At 39.2% G+C, this 25267-nt stretch overlaps 3 protein-coding genes across 3 annotated transcripts; all 3 read right to left on the bottom strand.

Annotated features, from left to right (window-relative positions):
• Nucleotides 1–5236: 5236 nt before the first annotated feature.
• Nucleotides 5237–6205, bottom strand: LOC129446235 (trace amine-associated receptor 13c-like). The gene has a single exon (XM_055207190.2). The coding sequence runs from the start codon at nt 6203–6205 to the stop codon at nt 5237–5239; it is 969 nt and encodes a 322-aa protein (XP_055063165.2).
• Nucleotides 6206–12336: 6131 nt separating this feature from the next.
• LOC141368909 (trace amine-associated receptor 13c-like) lies at nt 12337–13146 on the bottom strand. Its single transcript, XM_073873736.1, has 2 exons — nt 13082–13146; nt 12337–12970 (listed from the first exon to the last, which is right to left on the bottom strand). The coding sequence occupies exons 1-2, from the start codon at nt 13144–13146 to the stop codon at nt 12337–12339; spliced, it is 699 nt and encodes a 232-aa protein (XP_073729837.1).
• A 5129-nt stretch (nt 13147–18275) lies between these two features.
• Nucleotides 18276–19266, bottom strand: LOC129446236 (trace amine-associated receptor 13c-like). Its single transcript, XM_073873735.1, has one exon. It carries the CDS (start codon nt 19242–19244, stop codon nt 18276–18278), a length of 969 nt encoding a protein of 322 aa, XP_073729836.1. The 5' UTR covers nt 19245–19266.
• Between the last annotated feature and the right edge of the window lie 6001 nt (nt 19267–25267).

The following is a 25267-nucleotide window of genomic DNA, read 5'->3' as shown; positions in this document are numbered from 1 at the left end:
CATCGCTCATTTTTAGGTCTTTTGACATACTATGCAAAGTTTGTGCCAAATCTTGAGAGTAAACTACAGCCCCTACATGAGCTGTTGAGTAAGTCCAAACAATGGGTATGGACTGAAAAATGTGAGAAGGCATTCAAAGATGAGAAGTGCACATTACCCCAATCGGAGGTATTCACACATTTCAATCCATCACTGCCAGTACAGTTGGCATGCAATGCCTCACTGTATGGTGTTGGCGCTGTACTTTCCCATGTGATGCCGTCCGGTGATGAGAGACCAATTGCGTTTGCGTCAAGGACCCTAAAGAAAGCAGAGAGAAATTACGGCCAAATCGAACAAGAAGCCTTGGCACCAGTACCTTTTTGGGTGAAAATATACCCTACTTACAGACCACAAACCACTTACCTCAATTTTTTGTCCGAAATCTGGCATCCCCCCATTGGCCGCAAGTCACATGCAGCGTTGGGCTCTTTTGCTGTCAGCTCACCAATATGACATCAGGTATAGGAAATCAGAGCAGTACTGCAATGCGAATGGTTTGTCCAGATTGCTCCTGCCAGATACACCTCCAGAACATTCACAAGCTGAAATCTTCTACTTCAAACAAGTGCGTAATGCACCGGGCACGGCTGCACAAGTGAAATTCTTCACAAGAAATGACCCAGTCTTGTCTAAAGTTATGGACTGAATTTCACATGGTAAGAGAGGAAAGATGTCCAACCATCTTAGACCTTATATGAATCAAACAAAAGTAGCTGACGGTACAATCTGGCTGCTTACTGTGGGGTTATGGCGTTATTATACCCCCACCACTGAGAAAACCCTTGCTTAAGGAAGTGTTTCGCAATCCTGGTACTCGAGGCCCCCCTCCCAGAATATTTTACATCTCTCCTTTTTAACACACCCGATTTAACTAATCAGCTTGTCAGGGAGACATGTTTACCATTTTGAAAGGAGGCTGATTAGTTGAATCAGGTGTTTTAAATAAGGAGACATCTAAAACTTTCTGGGAGGGGGCCTCGAGGACCAGGATTGAAAAACATTGGTTTAAGGAACTGCATACCAGCCACTCTGGAGTAGTGAGGATGAAAGAAAATACATACAGCTACTTCTGGTGGCCTGGGTTAGATGCTGAGTTTAGATGCTGAAGAAGAAGCCAAAATTTGTCCAAACTGCAAAAAATGCTTCAGACAGCCCCCCTACATCCATGGGAGTGTCCAGAGAAGCCATGGCAAAGACTGCATATTCTTTGTGTGATGGTCGATGCTCACAGTAAATGGCCTGAAGTTTCCATCATGAAGAACACCACTTCAGAGAAAACTATTGAGGAGCTCAGATCTGTTTTCAGTTGTTTTGGGTTGCCACAGCAGATTGTAAGAGATAACGGTCCCCAACTGATGTCTGAAGAGTTCCAGTCTTTCTTAAACTTGAATGGTATTCAGCACATCAGCTGGCTACTAATGGCCTTGCAGAGCAGTTTGTGCAGACTCTGAAGAAAACCATAAAAGCATCTAAGGGCAAGGGCTCTTTGAACCAAAGACTAAATGCTTTTCTTTTGGCATATAGAAACACACCTCATGCCATCACAGTCTCTCCAGCTACGGCATTGCTAAAACGATAACTCCGAAGCCTTCTGGGGTTATTGAGGCCTGTGAAAACTAAACAGACTGTACTGTTCCAACAGCAAAAGCAGATAGAGAGGAGGTGCAAGGCAAAATTTAGGAGCTTTAACAGAGGTGACAATGTCCTTGTTCGTAACTATGCAAAGGGCACCAAATGGGTACCTGCCACAGTGATCCTGTAAACAGGCCCTATTTCCTATGCAGTCAAAATGAAGGACAATGTGACCTGGAAGAGACATGTCAATCAGATGTTGTCTGCAGCAGTCTCCAGTGATGATCAGTTTAAAACCCAGATTTACCTACCAAAAACATCCTTAAATTCTGTCCAGGAAGTAATACCTGAAATGTCTCCTACACACCTTACCAGCAAACCAGTGGTAATGGATACGTATACTGGAATCGTCCCTTTTGAAGACACATCTCCTGTCCCAGAAACTGTTATAGAGACTCCATTGAAAGCACCAAGGGTGCCTGTGTCTCCACGTTATCCCACAAGAATGCGGAAAGCACAGCAGAGGTTAGATCTTTAGTTTAGTGGCTAACCCACGGTGTTGGGGCAGAATAATCCCCAGGCCTGAAAATTTTCTCAAGTAGTAGGAAAATGTTAAATAAGAATAAAAATATTTTTTGTTGTTCAAAGTAAAAGGGGAGGAATATGTTATGTATTTCATCATGTTGGTGTTACCCCTTTAAGGACCTTATGTGTTCTTGCATGTGTTGTGCGTATGCGCAGTGTGTCTGTAGTGCTTGCTACTGCTAAAAACAGTAAAGAGATATGTTGCTACATGACGGTGTCCGTGTACTACGTATTTAAAAACGTGTCATTCACTCCACAACATAACATACATGGCACCCCATCACATACTGGAGGCATCTGTAAATATCACAGCATGCCTGGAAACCTGTTCTAAGGCCACAGGACGAGGGTTTGGCGGCAGGGCGGTGTGATTTCCACACAGTGCTTGTCACTGTGCCATGCCTGTGTTGGGACTTGACCGTAAAGCCAATGCTGAAGTAGTCTCATATGAAGCAGCACGAGTGGTGTCAGCACCGCTGCCATATGCCCCAGGAGCCTCTGAAATGATTTCCGTGGGACTACTGTCCTCCGTTCTAACAAATTCAAGCAGCTCAACATTGACTGTATACGTTCCTCTGTTCAACCAAATCCAAAACCATATCAAGATAAGTGATCCTCTGCACAGGAGAGTTTTCTCTTTTCCTATTTGAACAGAAGGCCCTATCAGGTGGGCCTCCTCCAGGGGCCTCTTTAAGAGGAAAAACTCGGTAACACTTTATTTCGATAGTCCACTTTAGACATTTTACTAATTATAAGTAACTTTGCAACTACTTATCAACTACTTATCAACTACTAATCTTTAGAGAATTAGTAAACTGTCTGCTTAAAATCTACTAACACTTGACTGCAATGATATCTCAACAGACATTCAACTGTCTAGAAGTATCTTTGCATATGCATGTCAACTTATCCCACTAACCCAAACCTCTTCCCTAACCCTAACCCTTACAGTCTACTAATACTCTAATGACAGTTAGTTGACGTATAGTTGCAAAATATTGAAAGTTGGTTGACATGTAGTTGCAAAGTTATTTATAGTTAGTAGAATGTCTAAAGTGGACTATCAAATTAAAGTGCAACCAAAAACTCTTTACTGTTGAAGCATACAGCGGAGATGGAACCACAAACACTTGAAACCAAAAAGAAGGGAGAACATTGGGACCTACACTAATGCATTGACACCAACAACTTAGTCAGAGGTTCTTCCAGACACAAGAAGCCCTTCTGTTCAGAAAACAACTGCTTTGCTCCGAAGCAGAAAGCTGCATGTGCTGCATGTGTGTTCTTTTTTACTCACCATCGGCAGAGGTGGTTATTAGCAGGTTTTGAATCTACCCAGAGCCGATCCTTCCTATTTGCAGGGTACAGAAGCTATGTAGGGCCCTGAACCACTAGGCACTATGACATCTAGGTGCCGTAAGTGCCATTGAAAGCATAACAAGCTGTCTGATCTCACAATACTTAAATTTAATTTGTTATTCAAACACGCTTAATGACATGCTTCTTGATATATGGATATGGTTTCCGAACAAAGCTATCTGTCCGGCCCAGAAAAAAAAAACGGTATAAAGGTGAAGAAAAAAGATTAAGAAAAATGTAATGTTTTAACCAACCATGCAATTAATTACACTCTAGTCCAAATCTCCAGATTGTGTGTTTTGTTAGAAATGCCAGTACGCATCAATCAAAATCTTTCTTATGCCTTTCAAAAACAATGCACATTACATCTAAAATTTGAATGTATAGAATTGTTGATGTATTTTGTTTACCACTGGAGTAAACTTCAAAGCTATTGATCATGCCTTACTTTTTTAGCAAATTCGAAAATGTGTTGTTTGTTATAGTTTTTCCTGACAGCTATTTTGGTTTTATATTTTATTCATAATTTTATACATCTCTTAAAGAATACATTTGGCAATTGACCTAGGGCCAGATTTACTTAACGGGGCAAATTAGCGCAAAAGCGCAACTCCAAAAGCGCCGATGGGAGTGGTAATATCTGTGGGTTATTTACTAAAAAGGCGCAAATTAAATAACACAGGTGCAACAGCTGATTTCCATAATGAATTTCCATAATGGAATTCCATTCCACAATGCGATCTACCAAGAGCAGCGCAAATTAGTTCATTGCCTTATTATTGCCTTATGCATGTTTTCAGCCTGATATAAAATTAATTTCTTAATTTCATGAAAGCAGTGAGCCTGTATTTTGGTCTCAATACTAAAATTGGCCTCCTAGAAAGAAAGGTAATGTGGACTGATTTGTCTCTTAACAGTATGTTTGCTCATTTGACCTCTTGGTTATTTACAACTATACTGACAGGATCAAGACAGAAATTAACCATCTCAGACATCAACTATAATAAACCCTGAAGGCCAATTATATTTGTTATGCTTTGCTATTCAAAGTGTGTGCAGGGTCTTGAGGGCCCTTTTAACACCTACATGCTGCATCTAATCCACTAAAGCTTCATTAAAAGTGTGAAACAAACTCGTATGCAAGTATATTGACAGACTGATGTAATAGTTGCTCTTCATGCAGGTCAGTGTCATGTCTTGCATGTTCATGTGAGAAATTTTGAGTTAGCCAACAGAGAATTATGCACATAAAATAATGAATCAACTTAGTTACTAATCAAGCGTGCATTTTTGTACTTATATTGTTTTTATTAATATACACCGCACATGCAGCCTATAATTTATATATTTGGCCTGCAGTTTCCATAAACATGTACACAGTTGGCAGATGCTTTTATCTACGTTTGCATGGGTAATTAAACCAACAAATATGACATCTGAGATTTCAGTATGGATAACTTTGGTTGTCACATGATGGTGACATTTGCATGGAAGTGTCCAACTGATAATGCAATTTCTTACCGCTGAACTATACATTTATTAATAATATGGCAAACCACTCTTTTAAGCCCTGCGGAGTTTAAGCATAATATCTTCTTGTAAACCTCACTGAACAGTTTGAACAATGCTAGTAATTCCAGAATTTAAATACTATTATAATGAACAAGACCAATAGCAGTTATGCCAGTTTTAATATTTTGGATAGATTGAGGATATGTTTAACCGACGTTCTAAACCAGGGGTAAAATATAGCATAGATGAGAGGATTTAGACCTGAATTTATATACACCATCCATAATATAAAGTAGGCTATAGCAGAAGTCATGCTTGTGTTTGGTGTTAGGGTTAAGCTATAATAGGGAATCCAGCAAAACAGATAAACCGTCACAATGATTCCTAATGTCAGAGCGGCTTTGCTCTCAGATTTCCTCCTCACTGAACCTTCTGTTAGATGTTTTCCACTCCTCATCAGAGAGTTTATAACTTTCACTTGATGATGTGCCACATAGAAGATTCTCAAATATAAAGTTATAATGACAGAACAAGGAAACAGGAAAGATACAAACAGGTCATTGATTGTCATGGCAAAAGTAGTCATAATTGTACATTCTCCATAACATGTGTATCTACTTTGTGAGGTAGTTAAAACAGCTGAGATGGTATAAACTGAAGAGCAGAACCAGGAAACACAGATAGTAATTATTGTTCTAATTGTTGTTATTTTCTGTGGGTACATTAAAGGTTGACACACAGCAACATAACGGTCAACAGCTATTAAAACTAAATTACACAGAGATGCAGAGAGGAGCAATCCCATGATTATTAAAAACAGTCTACAGATAGTGTATCCAAAGTACCAACATGTTTCAATCAACCTAATCGCCTCCAAGGGCATGATAATAAGTCCTACGAGCAGGTCGGTCACAGCCAGAGAGAGAATGAGCATGTTGGTTGGAGTGTGAAGCTTCTTGTAGTGAGAGATGGAGATGATCACCAGCAGATTCATAAACACAGTCCATACTGACAGCAATGAAAAAAACACATACATTATATTGTATCCATTTGTGGAGCGTTTTGTCTTGATGCACGATGTGTTTATGGCTGGAAAGCAGTATTGAGTCTCAAGATCTTCTGTCTCATATGCCATGAGTAAAGTCTCCTCCTGTTAAGAGTTTGATCTCTTTACTGTTCTGTCATTTATACAGTATCTGAATCAGACTGACCAACCCATTCACCACCCACTCTGTTTTTCATGGATATTATTTTGCCATTTTCCTTTTTTAGATGTTTGTAAATGAGCTCAGATGCAAAACCATCTAAGTGATTTTTTTAGCAGACTCTTGATAGATTCTGCCAACAAACTGTTATTTCTGAATGGTCTGAGGCTAAAAAGAATAATAAAAGTCCTAAATCAGGATGTTTTAAATCAGGTTCCTAAGGGACCGGGGTTCTTAACCATCTGTAAACTAAATCTCCTCAGGAGGACACACCTTAATGTTTATATTTTCAGCAGATACCCAATAATGTGAGCCCGAAGGCTGGGAGGAAGGTTTAGTGTGAAAGAACTTGTGATTTGGGGATCAAAAGGGGTTGAAAGCATGTAAACAATCCCACCTGAGGGTCAAATGCAGATTACAATTAAATTAATCTTTACTCGTTTTTAAGACATGCATTGCCTACATTTATTCATTCATAATGTTTTAGTTTTTGCGCTCAAATGTACTACAATAAGGACACCTTCATTTTTTTCGTGGCAGAAGTTGAACATTTCTCAACCTTATAAGTGGCAATGCATGTGTCAGCCAATCAGATTGTCTTATGCAAATAACCTAGTGCAGAGCCAGCCAATTGCGTTTATGCAAGACCGGAGAACAGATGAGCATTTGTTGCGGCCACTGTGATTTTGCAAGCAGGGTTTTGCAACAATGGTGACCTTCTTTGTAGTGTAAAACAAACACAGGTAAACATACAGTAGGCTGATACAATAACTTTATGATTGCAAACTGATGCAATGTCTTGCTCATACAATTTATGTAAAAAAGTAATGTAGGTCGCAAGATGGCTGGAGCCTCCAATGAGTCAGTGACAAACTGCTCTGCTTTGTACTCTAGTTTACTTCATGTCAAAGGAAGTGTATGAAAAATACATTTAATAAACGTTAAATGATTCAGTGCAGTTTAACATCAGATTAGTGTATAGCAAGATCTGGATGTAAGGATCCTCGCAACCATACCTTGTCGGCGGGGTTTATTGTGGTGGTCCTGTAGTGCTCTCTTGGTGTTTTCCGTTTACCCTGGCTATTTTCCCCACACTTTTGTTCTGTTATTAGTTTCTGTAATACAATTCCCCTTTTGACTAAGCTTTTTGTGTTGTCCCCTTTATGTTATGGCTGTGTTTGTAACACAGGTGCAAATTTTCACTAGATGTTGTAAACCAAATCATAGATGTCCATACATTTTGTTGTGTAATAATGTAAAGCGACACAGGGAAAAAGTATTGAACACATTTAATGCTTAATTTAATACTTTGTTCAAGAGCCTTTGTTTGCAATAAAAGCTTCAAGATGCCTCATTTATGGAGAAACTTGTTCCATGCATTGCTGTAACGTCCATACTGCCACACCACCAGAGGGAGCCCTCTCCAGAGTACTGACATGGTGCCGCCCTCTGCTTCTCTGATCATTTCCTGTTTGTACCTACTTAAGCAAAAAGCTGACTTAGCCCTAACGCGAAGATTCGACTGATGTGAATGTACCACTAGGTAAAGGAGAAGTTAAGTCAATTATCAAGAAATATATTAAAAGGAAATGGCAGGAAATATGGGATAATGACATGAAGGGTAGACATTTGTATAAAATTAGGAAATATGTAGAGACTAATAAGAGCATAAGGGGAAGAAATAGGAAGGAAGAGGTTATGTTAACAAGATTAAGACTTGGTCATTCAGGATTAAATGCAACATTAGCTTAAGTAGGAGTGCATGAGAGTGGTTTATGTGAGTTTTGTAAGGAAAAAGAAACTGTAGAACATGTAATATGTCATTGTAGGAAATATATTCAGAAGAGAAAAAAATTAATGGAGTATCTTAATAATAATGGACAAAAGGATTTAAATTTGGGGTATATATTAGGAGTGGAATTTAATAGAGATAGCTTAGGATATAAGGTGTTAATGGAATTTATATATAGTATAGGAATAAAGGATTTAAAATTGTTTAAGGGCAGTTTGATTTGACCGGGTTCTGTGTATGGGCTGGAGGAGCTGGAGACGCAGTGTCAGCTTATACCGGAATTCTGTTTTTTTTTTATTATTTATGCACATGAAATGAGGAAATGGATAATACGAAAGAGTAGGCGGGGGTATGTGCTTAGTTCACCAGTCCGCCAGAAAACGAAAGAAGAAGAAGCCCTAACGCGAAGTATTGCCAGTTTACCTGCCTACCGAGTGTTTATTCTGAGTGTTTATCTGTCTGCCTGTTTATGACCTTTTGCCTGTTTACCTGTTTGCTGTATTTGGATTAACCTTTGAACCTGTTTGTCTGGATTGGACTGCTTACTGTTATTGACCTGCCTGCCTGTCTCTGTTTACTCTCTGGCATTACGTTTTGAATTTGTTTGCTAGTTTGCTAGGATAGCTTCGTCATCCTTTCAGTTGCCCAGGATTTTGACCCTTTTCTTTTATTCTTCCACACAAACTAAAATCTTGAAGATTCAGCGAGCCTCTTCTATAAACTCTGATATTCAATTAGAATGAAGTCATATGATTTGCTGGCCCATTCTTGCAGCTTTAAGTTCTTTCTTTGAAACCAAATGAGAGTTTCTTTGGCTTTTTGTTTGGGATAGGGTTTACCCATCATGAGATATTTCTAGCATGACGTCTTGCTAATGAGACACTATTTTTTAGGCCCTCAATTGGGACTGAACCAGCTGTTATTATTTGCACTGATGAGGGGATATGATTAGGGTTTTAGCAAACCTTTCATTTTCTAATCTTAATGTTTAGTGATTATGTCTTATACATACAGTCAATCTGAGAGCAATGAGGCATGATTTTGATCTCCATAATAAAAATTGTCCTTATAGAAAGAAATGTAATCTGGACGGATTCATCCTAGACGCAGTAACAATATCTTTGCTCTTGGTTATTTTTCCTATACTGACAGTATCAAGACGAACCATCAAAATGAACTATCTGAGAAATCAATTACAGTATACTAAACTCTAAAGGCCAGTTATATTTGTTAGGCTTTGCTATTCAAAATGTGTGCAGGCTTCAGAATCATCTTAACACCTATATGCTGCATCTAATACACCAAAACATCATTAAAAGTGTGAAACAAAATCAAATGCAAGTAGATTGACAGACTGATGCAGTAGTTGCTATTCATGTAGGTCAATATCATGTCTTGCATGTTTATGTGAGAAATGTTCAGTTAGCCAACAGTCCTTTATGCACAAAAATAATTAATCAACTTAGTTACTAGCTAATTAAGACATTTTATAGAATGGTATCATTGTGCATGAGTAGTAAGTGTGCATGTTTGCTTGTTTCATCTATAACTGTAATGTTGATTCTGATGGATTTAAGACTAAAAATATACGTATTTATGTTGATTCTTTTATTTGTACAGGTATACACCTTTACACATGTAGCCTATAAGTTTCCATAAACATTTACACAGTTTATCCAGAGCAACTTACAGTGCATTATAATTTACATTATTATCAGTATGTGTTGCCTTATTTTAATGTGAGCATTTGCACATTATGAATATGACATTTAGAAGACCAGTATAAGTTATGCTGGTTTACATATTGTGGATAGATTTAAGATGTGTTTCACTGACATTTTAAACCAGGGGTAAAATATTGCATAGATGAGAGGATTCAGAGCTGAATTAATATACAACATCCATAACATAACATAGGCTATAACAGAAGTCATGCTTGTGATTGGTGTTAGAGATAAACTATAATAGGGAATCCAGCAAAACAGATAAACCGTCACAATGATTCCTAATGTCAAAGCGGCTTTGCTCTCAGATTTCCTCCTCACTGAACCAGTGGCGAAGCCAGAAATGTTTAAGTGGGTGGGCCTTTATAAAACAGGGTGGGCAAAGCATAGAATGTACATAAACTGGGGGCGTGCACAACAAAGTTTTTACGCCGGTGGTGGGCGTATGTTTTTTTCCAAATGGAAGCATGGCGTTTTTCAAAACAGCCAGCAGCTGTCCATTTATTGAAAAAGCTCAGCTCGTCAATGTAAGTTCTCACACGGCCGTTTAATCACAGTGGACGAAGGGCGGGACAAATATCACAACAACCAACCGGCTCACAGCTCAAGTATTACAGCAACCAAAGCGCGCGGCTGAAAAAACAGCTGGTATTTGGCGTCCTCCAGGCGTTTTTACCCGCATTTAAAAACGTTGGTGTGCACGCTGCCTAAGCCAAAATTATAAAACAAACTTATAAATAACCAACAGCAGCTTGTCTACAGTATATGGGCAGGTGGGGCTGTGCCTGTTTTATACAGTCTATGGGCAGTGCCACACCAAATTATTAATCCACTTGAAAACACAGAACTCAATATAAACTGAATTAGTAAAGGAATTAGTTTTTACGTTACGTGAACATAGTTCCGAACCATGATTTGTCATTCCTCGTCAGCAAAATGCATGACATGAAAGCGTCATAGGATACGACAGATTCAACAGGTAACGTTAGTGAATTGATTTTACTAAAGAACTCGTTTGAGAGATTGTTATTTAATGAGAAAATGGCCATCAAACAACATGGCGCAATACAAAATTGCATGTGTTGTCATTTAAGTGTACATTTTATTCCAACAACAGTAAATAATACAGCATATGACACAAGACAGAGTCTGCCCCCTTAAATAGTTGACTGGAGTAATACTCCTGTCTATAAACTGTAAATAATAATGACACCCCTATAAACATTACGAAAATGTCTGAACTCACCTTTAGATGTCCTACTGTTTTAGTCTGTGACGGGGCTTAAGGATGGAGAAAGTCTCGATCATAATAACAAAGTCCAATATCTTTAATCATAATATGTCCCTTCGCGCAAAGAAAAGCAGAAATACATTTCCCAGACGAGCATTTATCATCGATGGGCGTAACATTATATGTTTTTTATACAGTATGTGGTGAAGAACAGTCTTTGACACAGCATGACGTCATTATCAAAGTAATAAGTGCTCGTTTCATTTTGACGACGTTTGAAAAGATGTCCTCAGTAATCCAACATTTCCATGAGTGATGTATAGTCTCTATCTGTGTCTGATACCGGTCGCTATCCACTATATAGTGCACTATATCGGGTGTCGGCCATTTTGTAGTGGTGTCCTAAACCTGAGTGAACAACTTCATTCCCTACATTCATTCACTACTTTTTACCCACAATGCACTCTGATTTTGAGGGTACATTCGATGTACACTCGTTCACTCATATTTCCCATGATGCAACGGGAGACGAACGCGTAACTTGAATCAGCTGAAGGATACTGACAGTAAACACCAAACATTTTCTTGTTGTCAGTTATTTTCTACTTTTTGAAAATAAACAAATGAAAATAATTGCGTTATCTTTTATTTAAAATTGAATACACATTTTTATTAAAAAATAAATAAACAACAGTAAATAAATATTATAAGCAGTTGTTTTCTCTTTATTATCAACTAATACAATAAACATGACAAATGTGAAAAACAGTAAGAAATTAAACTTTACCATTTCACAGCACAATCAATAAAGCCACACAGGTGTTTATGATGAATCTCTGCGACAGCTCTTTGACGCATGATATTTGCGTCAGTGTCCGAAATCGCTCACTCATTTTCATTTGCTTCTTCCCCATATAGTGGACTCAATTGTCATCCCCTATATAGGGAATAAAGAATAAGTGAACGAGGGAGTGGTTTTAGACACAGCTACTGTCTCCAAAAGTAAACTGACAACAGCAGATGTCATCGTGGAAAGGCTGTTAAACGCGATGATTTGCGACTCTCTCGCTATTCTCAAATTCAGTTCAATCGCGCGTAGGCGGAACTAACAATGACTGACAAATCATATTCAACGTTTCATGTTGACAAGCGTGTGCACCAATAGGGTAAAAGAAAACTGCGAAACTGCCTGAACATGCAAACTTGCACTTATATTTTATATTTTAATTATATTTATAATTTTATTACATATATGAAATTATAGTGTGATAAGACGTGTATTCGTAGTACTATTATTTATTTTTGTTAAATTAATTACACATTTGTCTGGAAAATGGCCTTCTGATTGGATGGGCCACAACTCAATGTGGGCGGGCCCAGGCCCGGCCAGGCACACCCGTAGCTTCGCCACTGCACTGAACCTTCTGTTAGATGTTTTCCACTCCTCATCAGAGAGTTTATAACTTTCACTTGATGATGTGCGACATAAAATATTCTCAAATATAAAGTTATAATGACAGAACAAGGAAGCAGGAAAGACAGGAACAGGTCAGTAATTTTCCAGACAAAAGTAACCATAAATGTGCATTCTCCATAACATGTAAATCTACTTTGTGAGATAGTTAAAGCTGAAATGTTATAAGGTGAAGAGCAGAACCAGGAAACACAGATCATAATTATTGTTCTAGTCATTGTTATTTTCTGTGGGTACAGCAGAGGTTGACACACAGCCACATAACGGTCAACAGCTATTAACACTAAATTACTCAGAGATGTACAGACGAGCAATCCCATGATTATTAAAAACAGTCTACAGATAGTCTCTCCAAAGTACCAACATGTCTCAATAAACCTAATTGCCTCCAAGGGCATGACAATAAGTCCTATAAGCAGGTCGGCCACAGCCAGAGAGAGAATGAGCATGTTGGTTGGAGTGTGAAGCTTCTTGAAGTGAGAGATGGAGATGATCACAAGCAGATTCAGAAACACAGTCCATACTGACAGCACTGAAAAAAACACATACATGATATTGTATTCATTTGTGGAGCGTTTTGTCTTGGTGCATGATGAGTTAATGGCAGGAAAGCAGTATTGAGTCTCATGATCTTCTGTCTCATAGGCCATGAGTAAAGTCTCCTCTTGATAGGAGTTTGATCTGATCTCCTTATTGTTCTCTTATTTATACATTGTCAGGATCAGACTGACTCAACCATTTACCACCCACTCTGATGCAACATTGTTTTTCAGTGGATATTGTTTTGCCTTTTTAGATGCAAAACCCTCTAAGTAGGACTTTATACTGTTATACATACTGTATATAGTCATGTTGGCGTGAATGCATAATTTTGTTGGTGCGAATGTTGTTTTTTATTAGGCTACCTGCCTGGTACATGAGTTCGTATCTGGGTATACTTTAATGTTTGCTGTGCTTTCAGTATATCCAAGGGTGCATACGCACAGGTGGATGTGTTCGTCACCTACCTGTATGCTGTACAAATGATTACCAGGTAGCCAGGCCAGAGTCCTGCACGGGTCCATTTTTGGAGACCCGCTCCCGCCCATACCCGCAAAGTTCAGCACCAGATCCGACCCGTCACCCATGATAATATAAAAATGAAATCCACACCCGCCCGGACCCGTTAATATTTGTTTCGTTACCCGACTTGTACCCGCACACGCATAAATCACACACGCTAAAATCATTACAATTAAAGTGCTTTCTTTTTTTATCTCGTACCTCTCTCAACATCACAACAGCGTCATGGATAGGCTAATGAAACAGGCTAAAGTGGGCTTTGTTTTGCGCCATTTAAGTAGCCTACCATCTGCACAAATGGAACCTGATAACTATACACAAATACAAATAGACCTATTAATAAAAAAGACCAAGAAAAAAACAACCTACCTACACAACCCCTGCTGTTCTCCTAAGTCTCGTCTCGAAATGCTTTTTAAGAAGACGTTCAGCTTCCGGCTATCAACAGCAAAACTTTATGCAACTCCTGCAATGCTCGCTCCAACTAGGCTACGAGAAGAATCAACAAAGGTCGCGCACTGTCGCGGTGGTGACGTGATGGGTCAAATGTCATATGTTGTGCGTGTATTGGTACTTAGGGCGTGCACACCATAGCTTTTACGCCCGCGGCCGGCGCATGTTTTCAATTGATTCCAATGGAAACTCGCCATTTTTCAAATAAGCCGGTGTTCAGCAGTTTTTCCGCGCTCAGCGCTGAGCGTCGAGAAATTCAACTTTGGGTAAAATGCTCCGCTCATCAATGTCAGCGGCCGTCCAATCACAGTGGAGAAGGGGCGGGACAAGTATCACAACAACCAACCGGCTCACTGCTCAAGTATCACAGCTAAAACCTCGGCTGAAAAAACAGCTGGCATTCGGTGTCCTCCAGGCGTTTTCAGTCGTGTAAGTTTTGGTGTGCACATACAAATTTTGCACATATTTTCATTTGCGCTACTACCCACCCGCACGGAGTTAATTATCCGCCCGCGGCCCCACCCCTGAATTTTAGGAATGTCACAATCCACCCGTTTGAGACACTTTTATGCAGGTATCCAGTGCTTTAAGTGGGCCGGAACGCCCCGGTACTCAGTACCGCCACTTCTAAAAATAGCTCTTGAGCGTACCACCACATCTACGTGCGCCCAGAACGTGCTTTTAGCGTACCGGAACGCTCATCTGTTTAAAAATCAGAGGTTTAATTTAATCATTTGGCTGCGCTGCCGCTTTTCAGAGCGCCCTTAATGTACGCTTCCTAATTTGTTCCACCGAGAGCAGAGACTACATTACCCATACACCCTTGCGTTTACAAGTTAAAAGCGCATGCGTCCTTCAGTCAGTGTCAACGTGCTCTGGAGAGGTGTGTGTTTGTGTGTGAAACGCGCAACCACAGCTGCTCGGTTAAAATGAAAATACAATGAACACGTAATATGCCCTCCTTGTTTTAGACTCTGAGTAGTAAAAGAACACCTTCAGAATCAGAGGACTCGCTGACATCCCACCAAGCCAGAATGATAGCTGCAGGTCAGACGCAAGCCTTGTAGGTACGTGATAATCTCCGCTGTCGCGGCTTTCAGTTTGGTTCCCCTCGACGCAACTTCGGATTTCCTCAGGCGATGTGCAGAAAACATTCTTGAAATTGTAATATACATTTAGTTTAATTGCTAAACTAAAAGTAAACGAAATTTCAATTAATTTGAAAGACTTGCACAGTAGTTTTACCACCCGCAAAATGGAAAACTATGGGACAATATAAATGACTTTAATTAGAGTTTCAAATGGCCAGTATTTTGTTATTCTTGACCCCATAGACATGGTCTTGGTGTCATTTTAAAGTTTTTTTTCAAGCTTTTTCTATCTGAACCACTAGTTTTAGCATTTAACCATGCTGAAAATTTTACTCACATATCTTTTTGCACATTTTATTTATGTTCAAAAACTCTTTCTACAGTAGCTCTTTCTAATGGTATTTTTTCAAAATCCTTTTGCACATTTTATTTATGTTCAGTAGCTATTTCTAGCTCAAGCAAATCCACAAATTTATAAAAGGATTAATTATTTTTTACAAGGTCGTCTGTTGACTGCTAAATATAAAACCCCTTCAATATAGGAGTCGAGTCAGCAAAAAAAAAAAAAAATAGAGTACCGGCACCTCTTTTGGGCCACTTAAAGCACTGCAGGTATCCGACCCGTTGCAGGACTCTGAGCAAGGGCACCACTGTTTCTGTCATTTACAGGACATTTACAAATTTATAAAATATGAGGAAAAGTTGTGGTTCCACCATTGCAAACACAGTTTAGCACAAACAACAAAAAACAATTATCAGATTTGCAAGGGTCTCTGGGAACAAAATGCAAGGGTCTCTGGGAGCTCCTTTTAATAACAGATATTGCCATGTCAGTCTTCTACTATAAACAAATGTTTGCAACACTTGCCCTGCCTTTGGGGACTTCTGATTGGTCCACTATTGTAAAATGTCATTGACGAGCCGCACGTAAGTTCAAACTGAGAATCGATACACCACTTCGCTTCACATGAACGCGCAAAACCGAGGGGTAAGACAGAGAAATGAGATGGTCTCTTACTCTCTAACCACTAGGTCCTAATGCTTGGACACACTAATTGGTGAATCTCTGTTTAACTCCCGTCTGTGTGAGCTTTCAAGAACCTCTTTTTATACATCTCTTGATGTCATAACTATGTCTTGACATTTTTTATTTTATATATTGTATAGGGCTGTATAAAATGCTGTGTAGAGAGTGTAGTGATCCTATGTAGTGAAATTTGATTCTATGATCATTCTTATAACATTTTTAGACATAGGTAAAAAGGGTGACATTCTTGGACCAACAATTTCCACACATGTGTGCTGTCCTGCTGTGACAAAGTGACTATGGTCATGACTATGGTCATCGTGAGGTCAAGAGACGGTGTGCTCATACTATGGTCATGATGTGAGGTGACGACGATGTGAGGTCACAGCACACTCATTGTGCGGTCATATCATTGGTCACAGTGTAAGGTCATGATACACTCTGTGAGCGCTCTTATAATGGTCATGATGTGAGGTCATGGTACACTCACAGTGAGCTCATACAGTACCATGATCACATGTGAGGGCATGACACACTCATTGTGCACTCATACCATGAACCCGTTCACAATGAGCTAGGGCTGGGCAACATATTGGATGAGATTGTTATGCACATCATGTCAGTAAGGCCAGGTCAGTGATTAGTAGAAAATTGCTATAACCTGTTTTCAGATGGAGTGACATTTACGCAGGTGATCAATATATTGTTTCATGTGAATAAGTAGTTAAAATGGTTTTTACATCTTTTGGCAGCAAATTTACAACTATACAAGATCCAGTAAATTGTTGTTTGTGAACAAATGTTTAGTATGTGTTCCATGGCCTAATTTCTTTGTTTTTTTATTAACCACACATGAACATAATTTACTTAAAAAATACAAACATGTACATACATCTTACTCGCATAATATTTAAGCAGAGTTTGTGCTGAATATAGTGTTATGTGATAATGAAAATACAGTTTATTTTTTGCACATGTATGCATGTGCCATAACTGTTCATACAAAAGTTGATAACTCATTCAATTTAAAATTTAGACAGAAATGATAGATAAAACAAAATTGCCAGGGATAAAAAATTGCTGACTTACAGACAATCTGCTTTAGGCAGCCAAACTTTTGAAGTCTGAAACATAATGGCTAATTTTCTATGTCTAATCTTAATTTTGAATGCTTCTTGTCGAACACATGTCAATCTGATTTAAATGAATTTCCTTAATTTCAATAAAAACTGGCTTCTTAGAAAGAAAGGGGTCTGATTAGTCCTAGATGCAATAACAATATATTTGCCCATTTGACCTCTTGGTTATTTATTCCTATACTGACAGGATCAAGACAGAAATTAACCATCTGAGAAATTAATTACAGGAATCTTTGAAGCCCAATTATATTTGTCATGCTTTGCTATTCAAAATGTGTACAGGGTCCTATTTACATCTTTATGCTGCATCTAATCCACCAAAGCATCATTAAAAGTGTTAAAATTGACAGACTGATGCAACAGTTGCTCTTCATAGAGGTCAGTTTAATGTCATGCATGTCCATGTGAGAAATGTTCAGTTATCCAACAGTCAATTATGCACATACAAATAATCATTAAAATAATTGAATTTAGTTACTAATCAAGCTTAATGAGACATTGAATAGAATGTTATAAATAGTGCCTGAGTAGTGAGTGTGCATGTTTGCTTGTTTCATCTAAACATTCAACTGCAATGTTGATTCTGATGGATTTAAGGCTAAACATCTGTTGCTTTTTGATTAGAATACAGCTTTACACATGTAGCCTATAAATTATATATTTGGCCTGCAGTTTCTATAAACATTTAAACAGTTGGCAGACGCTTTTATCCAAAGCGACTTACAGTGCAGAGCAAGGGACACTATACATTATTATCAGTATGTGTGTTTCCTTAGTTCAACCTGAGTAATCCCAGTGTAATAAATGTGACATTTGTAGTCAAAACTTAAAATATAAATTAACAGAGAATGCATTTAAAACCAATATAATAAACTAGCAAACCACTGTTTTATGCCATACCAAATGTAAGTGAATATTTTGTGTTGAACCCCATCATTGACTGATTTGACCTGCGCTAGTAAATCCAGAACCTCAATTATTATTATAATGTCCAAGACCAGTAGAAGTTATGCTGCCTTACATATTTTGGATAGATTTAGGATGTGTTTAACTGACGTTCTAAACCAGGGGTAAAATATAGCATAGATGAGAGGATTCAGACCTGAATTAATATACAAAATCCATAATATAAAATAGGCTATAATAGAAGTCATTCTTGTGTTTGGTGTTAGAGATAAACTAAAATAGGGAATCCAGCAAAACAGATAAACCGTCATAATGATTCCTAATGTCAGAGCGGCTTTACTCTCAGATTTCCTCCTTACTGAACCTTCTGTTAGATGTTTTCCACTCCTCATCAGAGAGTTTATAACTTTCACTTGATGATGTGCGACATAAAAGATTCTCAAATATAAAGTTATAATGACAGTACAAGGAAACAGGAAAGACAGGAACAAATCAGCGATTGACCAGGCGAAGGTAATGATAACAGTACATTCTCCATAACATGTGTATTTACTTTGTGAGGTAGTTAAAAAAACTGAAATGTTATAAACTGAAGAGTAGAACCAGGAAACACAGATAATAATTATTGTTCTAGTCGTTGTTATTTTCTGTGGGTACAGCAGAGGGTGACACACAGCCACGTAACGGTCAACAGCTATTAAAACTAAATTACTCAAAGATGTAATGAGGAGTAATCCCATGGTTATTATAAACAGTCTACAGATAATGTCTCCAAAGTACCAACATGTTTCAATCAATCTAAATGCCTCCAAGGGCATGACAATAAGTCCTACGAGCAGGTCCGTCACAGCCAGAGAGAGAATGAGCATGTTGGTTGGAGTGTGAAGCTTCTTGAAGTGAGAAATGGAGATGATCACCAGCAGATTCATAAACACAGTCCATACTGACAGCAATGAAAAAAACACATACATGATATTGTATTCATGTGTGGAGCGTTTTGTTTTGATGCATGATGAGTTAATGGCAGGAAAGCAGTATTGAGTCTCATGATCTTCTGTCTCATAGGCCATGAGTTAAGTCTCCTCCTGTTAAGAGTTTGATCTGATCTCCTTACTGTTCTTTCATTTATACAGTATCTGAATCAGACTGACTCAACCCATTCACCACCCACTCTGATGCAACTTTGTTTTTCAGTAGATATTATTTTGTCCTTTTTTAAATATCTTTCTATTTAGATGTTTTGTGTTAGATGTAATGAGCTCAGATTCAAACCCCTCTAAGCAGGACTCTAGACTGCGACCAAAATGGTCACAAATGCAATAATTTTTTTGATAATGTGTGACTTTACATGGTCATGTTGGTGTGAGTATATAATGTTCAGGTTGTTTTGGAACCTGGCTGTCACATGAGTCCATATTCAGGTATACGTTCTTCCTGCTTCAATCTCGCACATGCACATACAAATACAGTATTCAAAAGTGCCTACCTACATGTTCGACACACTGTACCTGTATGCTGTACAAGATCACCAGGCAGCCAGGACACTACTGCTTTAAAGATTATCTTTTAAAAAAGTTAATTTATAAGAATAATCTGTTTTACAAAATAATTTATGTTGTATTTATTCAGAGACTGAGAACTTTAACGTCATTCTACAACAAACATATTAGTTTTATGTCTTTGGCCGTGCAGGAGTTGTAATGGGAAACTCTAAAGGAGCCCCACTGGAGTAAATTTGAGTCCTGGTTTCTTCACTCAGGGCGCCAAGCTGCTGCTCCAAGGAGGAGAGACCCCTTTCGTTCTGACCTGGAGTATGGGCAGCACCCCACAATGCCTGTGCTCGCGCTAGTGGGTCAGAGCTCTCTTCACTAGGCGGGATGGCTTTGCTGCCCTCTAAAGCCATGCTGTACTACCGTTTACTTAGTTGTTAAAGTTTGCCCTGTCTGTGCTGCACACCATGCCAGTGCTGCAGAATTTCCAGGCCACGAATTGTCCAGGAAACGTTGCAAGAAACCCGATCAGAACATGGCGCCAGCTGGTGCTAAGCAGTATTCCTGATGGGAGTGCTGCGAGAAGAAGGAAACCTGCTGCAAGCGACACAGGCTTTCTACAGATGTCCCCTCGACTGTTGCAGGAAACTTCAAGAAGGCTTTAAATTCTTGTTGTGTTGCAATGTCAACAAAGTTTGTAACAACCTCACAAAAATAGCAATTTTCTCCTCCTCAATGCCCATTGGGCATTGTAAAAATATACTTTCATGACACACATCCATTTTGTGTATGTCAGAATATCTACTGCCTCTTTTTTGTGGCACATATATTGCTTGGAGCTCAAAGCAGTTTTTATAGCGTTATTGAGCTTTCTCCCTCAGATCGAGGGGCACCATTTTCTTATTCATAAAGACAACATCATGATGGCCTTGTTCATAAATCGCCAGGGCGATGTGCGCTTAAGACTCTGTTTGGGCAGGTAGAAGTGACTATTCAATTAGAAGATCACCATCTAGTCATCTTTTACTGCCCCCTCATATCAAAAGGCTTGATATGGTGCCCCAACACCTAGTTGTAAAACCTTCAAGTGTGTAGGGTGTGCAGGAATCATTAACAGTGTGCGCTGCCACAGCATTTGTTCAACACACTCAAGCAGTCACCTTACCCCTCTACCAGATGCATTTATGCCCTTATTCAATTCAATTCAATTCAATTTTATTTATATAGCGCTTTTCACAATTTGTGATTGTTTCAAAGCAGCTTTACAGTAATAGAAGCAGTGGAAAGCATAGAAAAACGACAGATAGCATAACATAATACCCGATAGCAAAAGCAGCTAAATTTGCTGCGGCTATGAATCAACATTATAAGCGTGCGTATTGCTAATGTAACGTAAAGAAGAGGGTTCTAAGTTAAGCCCAAAAGGCTGCCTCCCCGCGTTGAAAAACCCCCTAGGAGAAAAAAAAACCCAGGCACAGCCGGGGAAGTAAAAAAAAGTCTTAGGAGGGAAAAACCCTTGGGAGATATATTTATATATACATTGGCAAGAGAGAGACGCAAGAGAGAGACGCAAGAGAGAGACGCAAGAGAGTGGCAACACTGTTATCGGAGCTCCGCCGAGTTCCTCATCTAAATCTTACTTTCTTACTATCTTGTTCCTATCTATATAATATAACTTACTAGTTCATCTTAGGAATACCTTACCGTGACGATTATTCAACAGTTTCAATAAGTGAAACGATTTATCACTGGTAAACACCCAGTATTAGCATATAGCCCGGTAGCATCAGCAAACGACGAAACGCTGCTCCGTGCATTGGAGCTCCGTCGAGTTCATAATCTAAATCCTATTTTCTTACTATCTCGTTCCTATCTATATAATATAACGTACTAGTTTATCTTAGGAATACTTTACCGTGACGATTATTGAACAGTATTAATAAGTAAAACGATCTATCATTAGTAAACACCTAGTGCTAGCATATAGCCCACTAGCATAAACAAACGTGCCGGTTGAAGTTAGCACTTGCTCACTGTCTGTTTACTGTAAATCTGCCTCTTTTTTCGATCTAATGGCGGACTCATCCGATGTATGTTTTTCAGACCTTTTCTCACCAGAGCGGGAAGCTGTGGAGGAGTTGTGTCCCGGCATTAGCACCAGGCGGTACAGCGTGCCTCACATCACCCTGGCTCCAGGCACCCGGAGACGACCGAGGCACGCAACGAGCGAGCACCCATCTCGATGCAGCTTCACGGACCGTGGTCTGGCGAACGGAGACGCCATCGCCCAGCATGAAAACGGTAAGACTCCGCTTGTCATTGTAACCTGCACTACTTGCCACATGTACAGTTTAGCTTCTTCCGTCAGCATAGAGGGGTTTACATGTGCTAAGTGTATTGAAGTAGTAAGGCTGACGGAGAAGGTTGCAGAACTAGAAGCGCGCATCCGAACGCTAGTTGAGGACAGTAAGACCGCTAATGTTAATATTACAAACACTGTTTCGGGTGCGCCTAGTGTTAAGCGTAATACACTTGGCTCGGTTCCGACTTCAGAGTCAAGGCGGCTGACTAACTGGGTGACTGTCAGGCGGCCTAGTCGCATTAGGCATCCAAATCGCGTTCCTGTTTTAATATCAAACAGATTTTCTCCACTCAGCAATACACCGGCTGAGACATCTGTTAAAGGTGCCCTGGTTATTGGAGATTCTATACTCAGGAACGTTGGCATTGAGGCACCAGCCACCATAGTCGATTGTATACCGGGAGCCAGAGCGTCTGACATTAGATCCAAACTTAAAGTGCTGGCTAATGCTAACCGTAAGTTTTCTAAGATTGTTATTCACGCCGGCACGAATGACACCAGACTCCGCCAGTCGGAGATCACCAAAGATACTATTAAAGAGGTGTGTGAAATTGCAAAAACAATGTCAGACAATGTAATTTGCTCTGGTCCCCTCCCCGCCTACCGGGGGGATGAAACTTACAGTAGATTAGTGTCTCTTCATGGCTGGATGTCAAAGTGGTGCCCTCAGCATAACGTAGGGTTTATAGACAACTGGAAGCATTTCTGGGGAAGACCTGACCTGCTAAAGAGAGATGGCCTCCATCCGTCTCCGGAAGGAAGTGCTATTCTCTCTAGAAACCTGACCAATAGTCTTACTTTTGATATTGTCTGACTATCCAGGGCCCAGGTCAGGAAACAGACAGATCGGCTTACCCATCAGTCTGTTAGCTGCCTTGACATGTCAAGATCACATATATCCCAGCACATAGAGCCTTTTTTAACAGAGTACCAACACATCTCGACTGTGTCTGTTCCTCGAACAAATAAATACAGAGCACCGTTTACCTCGTCTCGTACAAATCTTATTAATATAAAACTGGAACACAATACATTAACAGATGAAACTCAAATGTTAAAATTCGGCCTTCTTAACATTAGATCACTTACCAACAAAGAACCAATTATCAATGAAATAATTACTGACCAAAACTTAGATGCACTCTGTTTAACAGAAACCTGGCTTAAAGCAGACGATTACACCAGTTTAAACGAATCCACCCCACAAGACTATTATTATAAACATGTTCCTCGTCTAAAAGGGAGAGGGGGTGGTGTAGCTACAATATACAATAAAATATTCAAAGTAAACCATAAATCCGACCTAAAATTTAATTCGTTTGAAATAATACTGTTAAATATGGAAATAACTGATCGCAACAACAGACGGCTTTCGTTCATTTTAGCTACCATATATAGGCCTCCGGGCCACCACACAGATTTTCTTAAAGAAATAGCAGACTTCCTATCTGAGCTTACAGTCACTGTAGATAAAGCTCTTATCGTTGGTGATTTTAATATCCATGTGGATAATCCAAAAGATGCATTAGGACGTGCGTTTATGGATGTTCTAAATTCTCTCGGCATTAAACAAAACGTGTCAGGGCCCACGCATACTCGTAATCACACACTAGACTTAATTCTGTCACTCGGACTCAATATTAATGACATTGAAATATCACCCCAGAGCGATGCCGTTTCAGACCATTGCCTTCTGTCATACACAATACTTCTAGATAGGACCGCTCAGTCTACAACATGCTACAGATTAGCCAGAACAATAATTTCCACCACTAAAGATAGCTTTATTAGCACTCTTCCAGACCTGTCTCAAATGAAACATGCAGCAGATAATCGTGAAGATCTAGATATTATAATAGAAAACCTGAACAACGTCTGCTCTAGCACGTTGGATGCCGTTGCTCCCATTCGAAAAAAGAGAATCAAAGAAAAACCGCCAGCTCCATGGTATGACCATCATACTGCAGCCCTGAAAAAAGTAGCTAGAAAAATGGAAAGAAACTACCGAAGCACAAAGTTAGAGGTATGGCGTTCAGCATGGAAAGAGAGTGTTCAACACTACAGACAGGCTATTAAAACTGCCAGATCTACCTATCTCAGTACGCTTATTAAAGAAAATCATAACAACCCTCGTTTTCTATTTAGCACAGTTGCGAAACTGACAAGAAACAAAGAACAAACAGAAACCAATAGTAAACTCCAACACAATAGTGATGACTTCATGAACTTCTTTACTGACAAAATTATGTTTATTAGGAAAAACATAGAAACTACGCAAGCAGGCACCACTCTACCCAATAGTACATTTTCCACTAGATTACCAAACGAACATCTTGAGTCATTTAATCCTACTACAATAGAAGAGCTCTCTAAACTAGTAACGTCATCCAAATCATCGTCCTGTATACTAGACCCCGTTCCCACAAAATTACTAAAAGAGGTATTTCATGTAGTGTCAGACACGGTACTTAATATCTTTAACTCATCTCTAGAATTAGGATACGTTCCAACAGCTTTCAAACTAGCAGTTATTAGACCGCTCATTAAAAAGCAAAACCTTGACCAGGGAGATCTTAATAACTTTAGACCAATCTCAAATCTACCTTTTCTTTCTAAAATATTAGAAAAAGTAGTGGCAAGCCAGCTACGCACATTCGTAGAAAATAATAATACATATGAAAAGTTCCAATCAGGATTCAGGCCCCACCATAGCACAGAGACAGCGCTGCTTAGAGTTACAAATGACCTCCTATTAACATCCGATCGTGGTGAAATCTCAATCCTTATATTACTAGACCTTAGTGCAGCCTTTGACACAATAGATAACACAATCTTACTCAATAGACTAGAAAACTATGTTGGCATCAGTGGTCAGGCATTAGCCTGGTTCAGATCGTATCTAACCAATCGCTATCACTTTGTTTATGTAAATGAGGAAGAGTCATATCACTCCCCCGTTAAATACGGCATACCTCAGGGATCAGTTCTAGGCCCTATCCTATTCTCGCTATATATGTTACCTCTAGGAGACATTATCAGGAAAAAAAAAATAAGTTTTCAATGCAATACGGATAATACCAACCATTAAATCTCGTTGCATCCTAGCGAAACCCACCAGTTTTCTAAGCTAACAGACTGCATTAGTGATATTAGGGACTGGATGGCACAAAACTTTCTTATGCTAAACTCCAATAAGACTGAGATACTTATTATTGAACCGAATCGCTACAAACATAATATG

This window comes from Misgurnus anguillicaudatus, chromosome 12 (genome assembly GCF_027580225.2).
Source record: "Misgurnus anguillicaudatus chromosome 12, ASM2758022v2, whole genome shotgun sequence".
NCBI classification, from domain to species: domain Eukaryota; kingdom Metazoa; phylum Chordata; class Actinopteri; order Cypriniformes; family Cobitidae; genus Misgurnus; species Misgurnus anguillicaudatus.
This window is presented reverse-complemented; position numbering and strand designations above follow the sequence as displayed.

Excerpts from the sequence above, each read along its gene's own strand:
- LOC129446236 (XM_073873735.1), bottom strand. The coding sequence starts at position 19,244 with ATGGCCTATGAGACAGAAGATCATGAGACTCAATACTGCTTTCCTGCC.
- LOC141368909 (XM_073873736.1), bottom strand. The coding sequence starts at position 13,146 with ATGGCCTATGAGACAGAAGATCATGAGACTCAATACTGCTTTCCTGCC. Across the intron at positions 12,971-13,081 it reads GCCATTAACTCATCATGCAC|CAAGAAGCTTCACACTCCAA; the intron begins CAAGACAAAACG and ends CATCTCTCACTT.
- LOC129446235 (XM_055207190.2), bottom strand. The coding sequence starts at position 6,205 with ATGGCATATGAGACAGAAGATCTTGAGACTCAATACTGCTTTCCAGCC.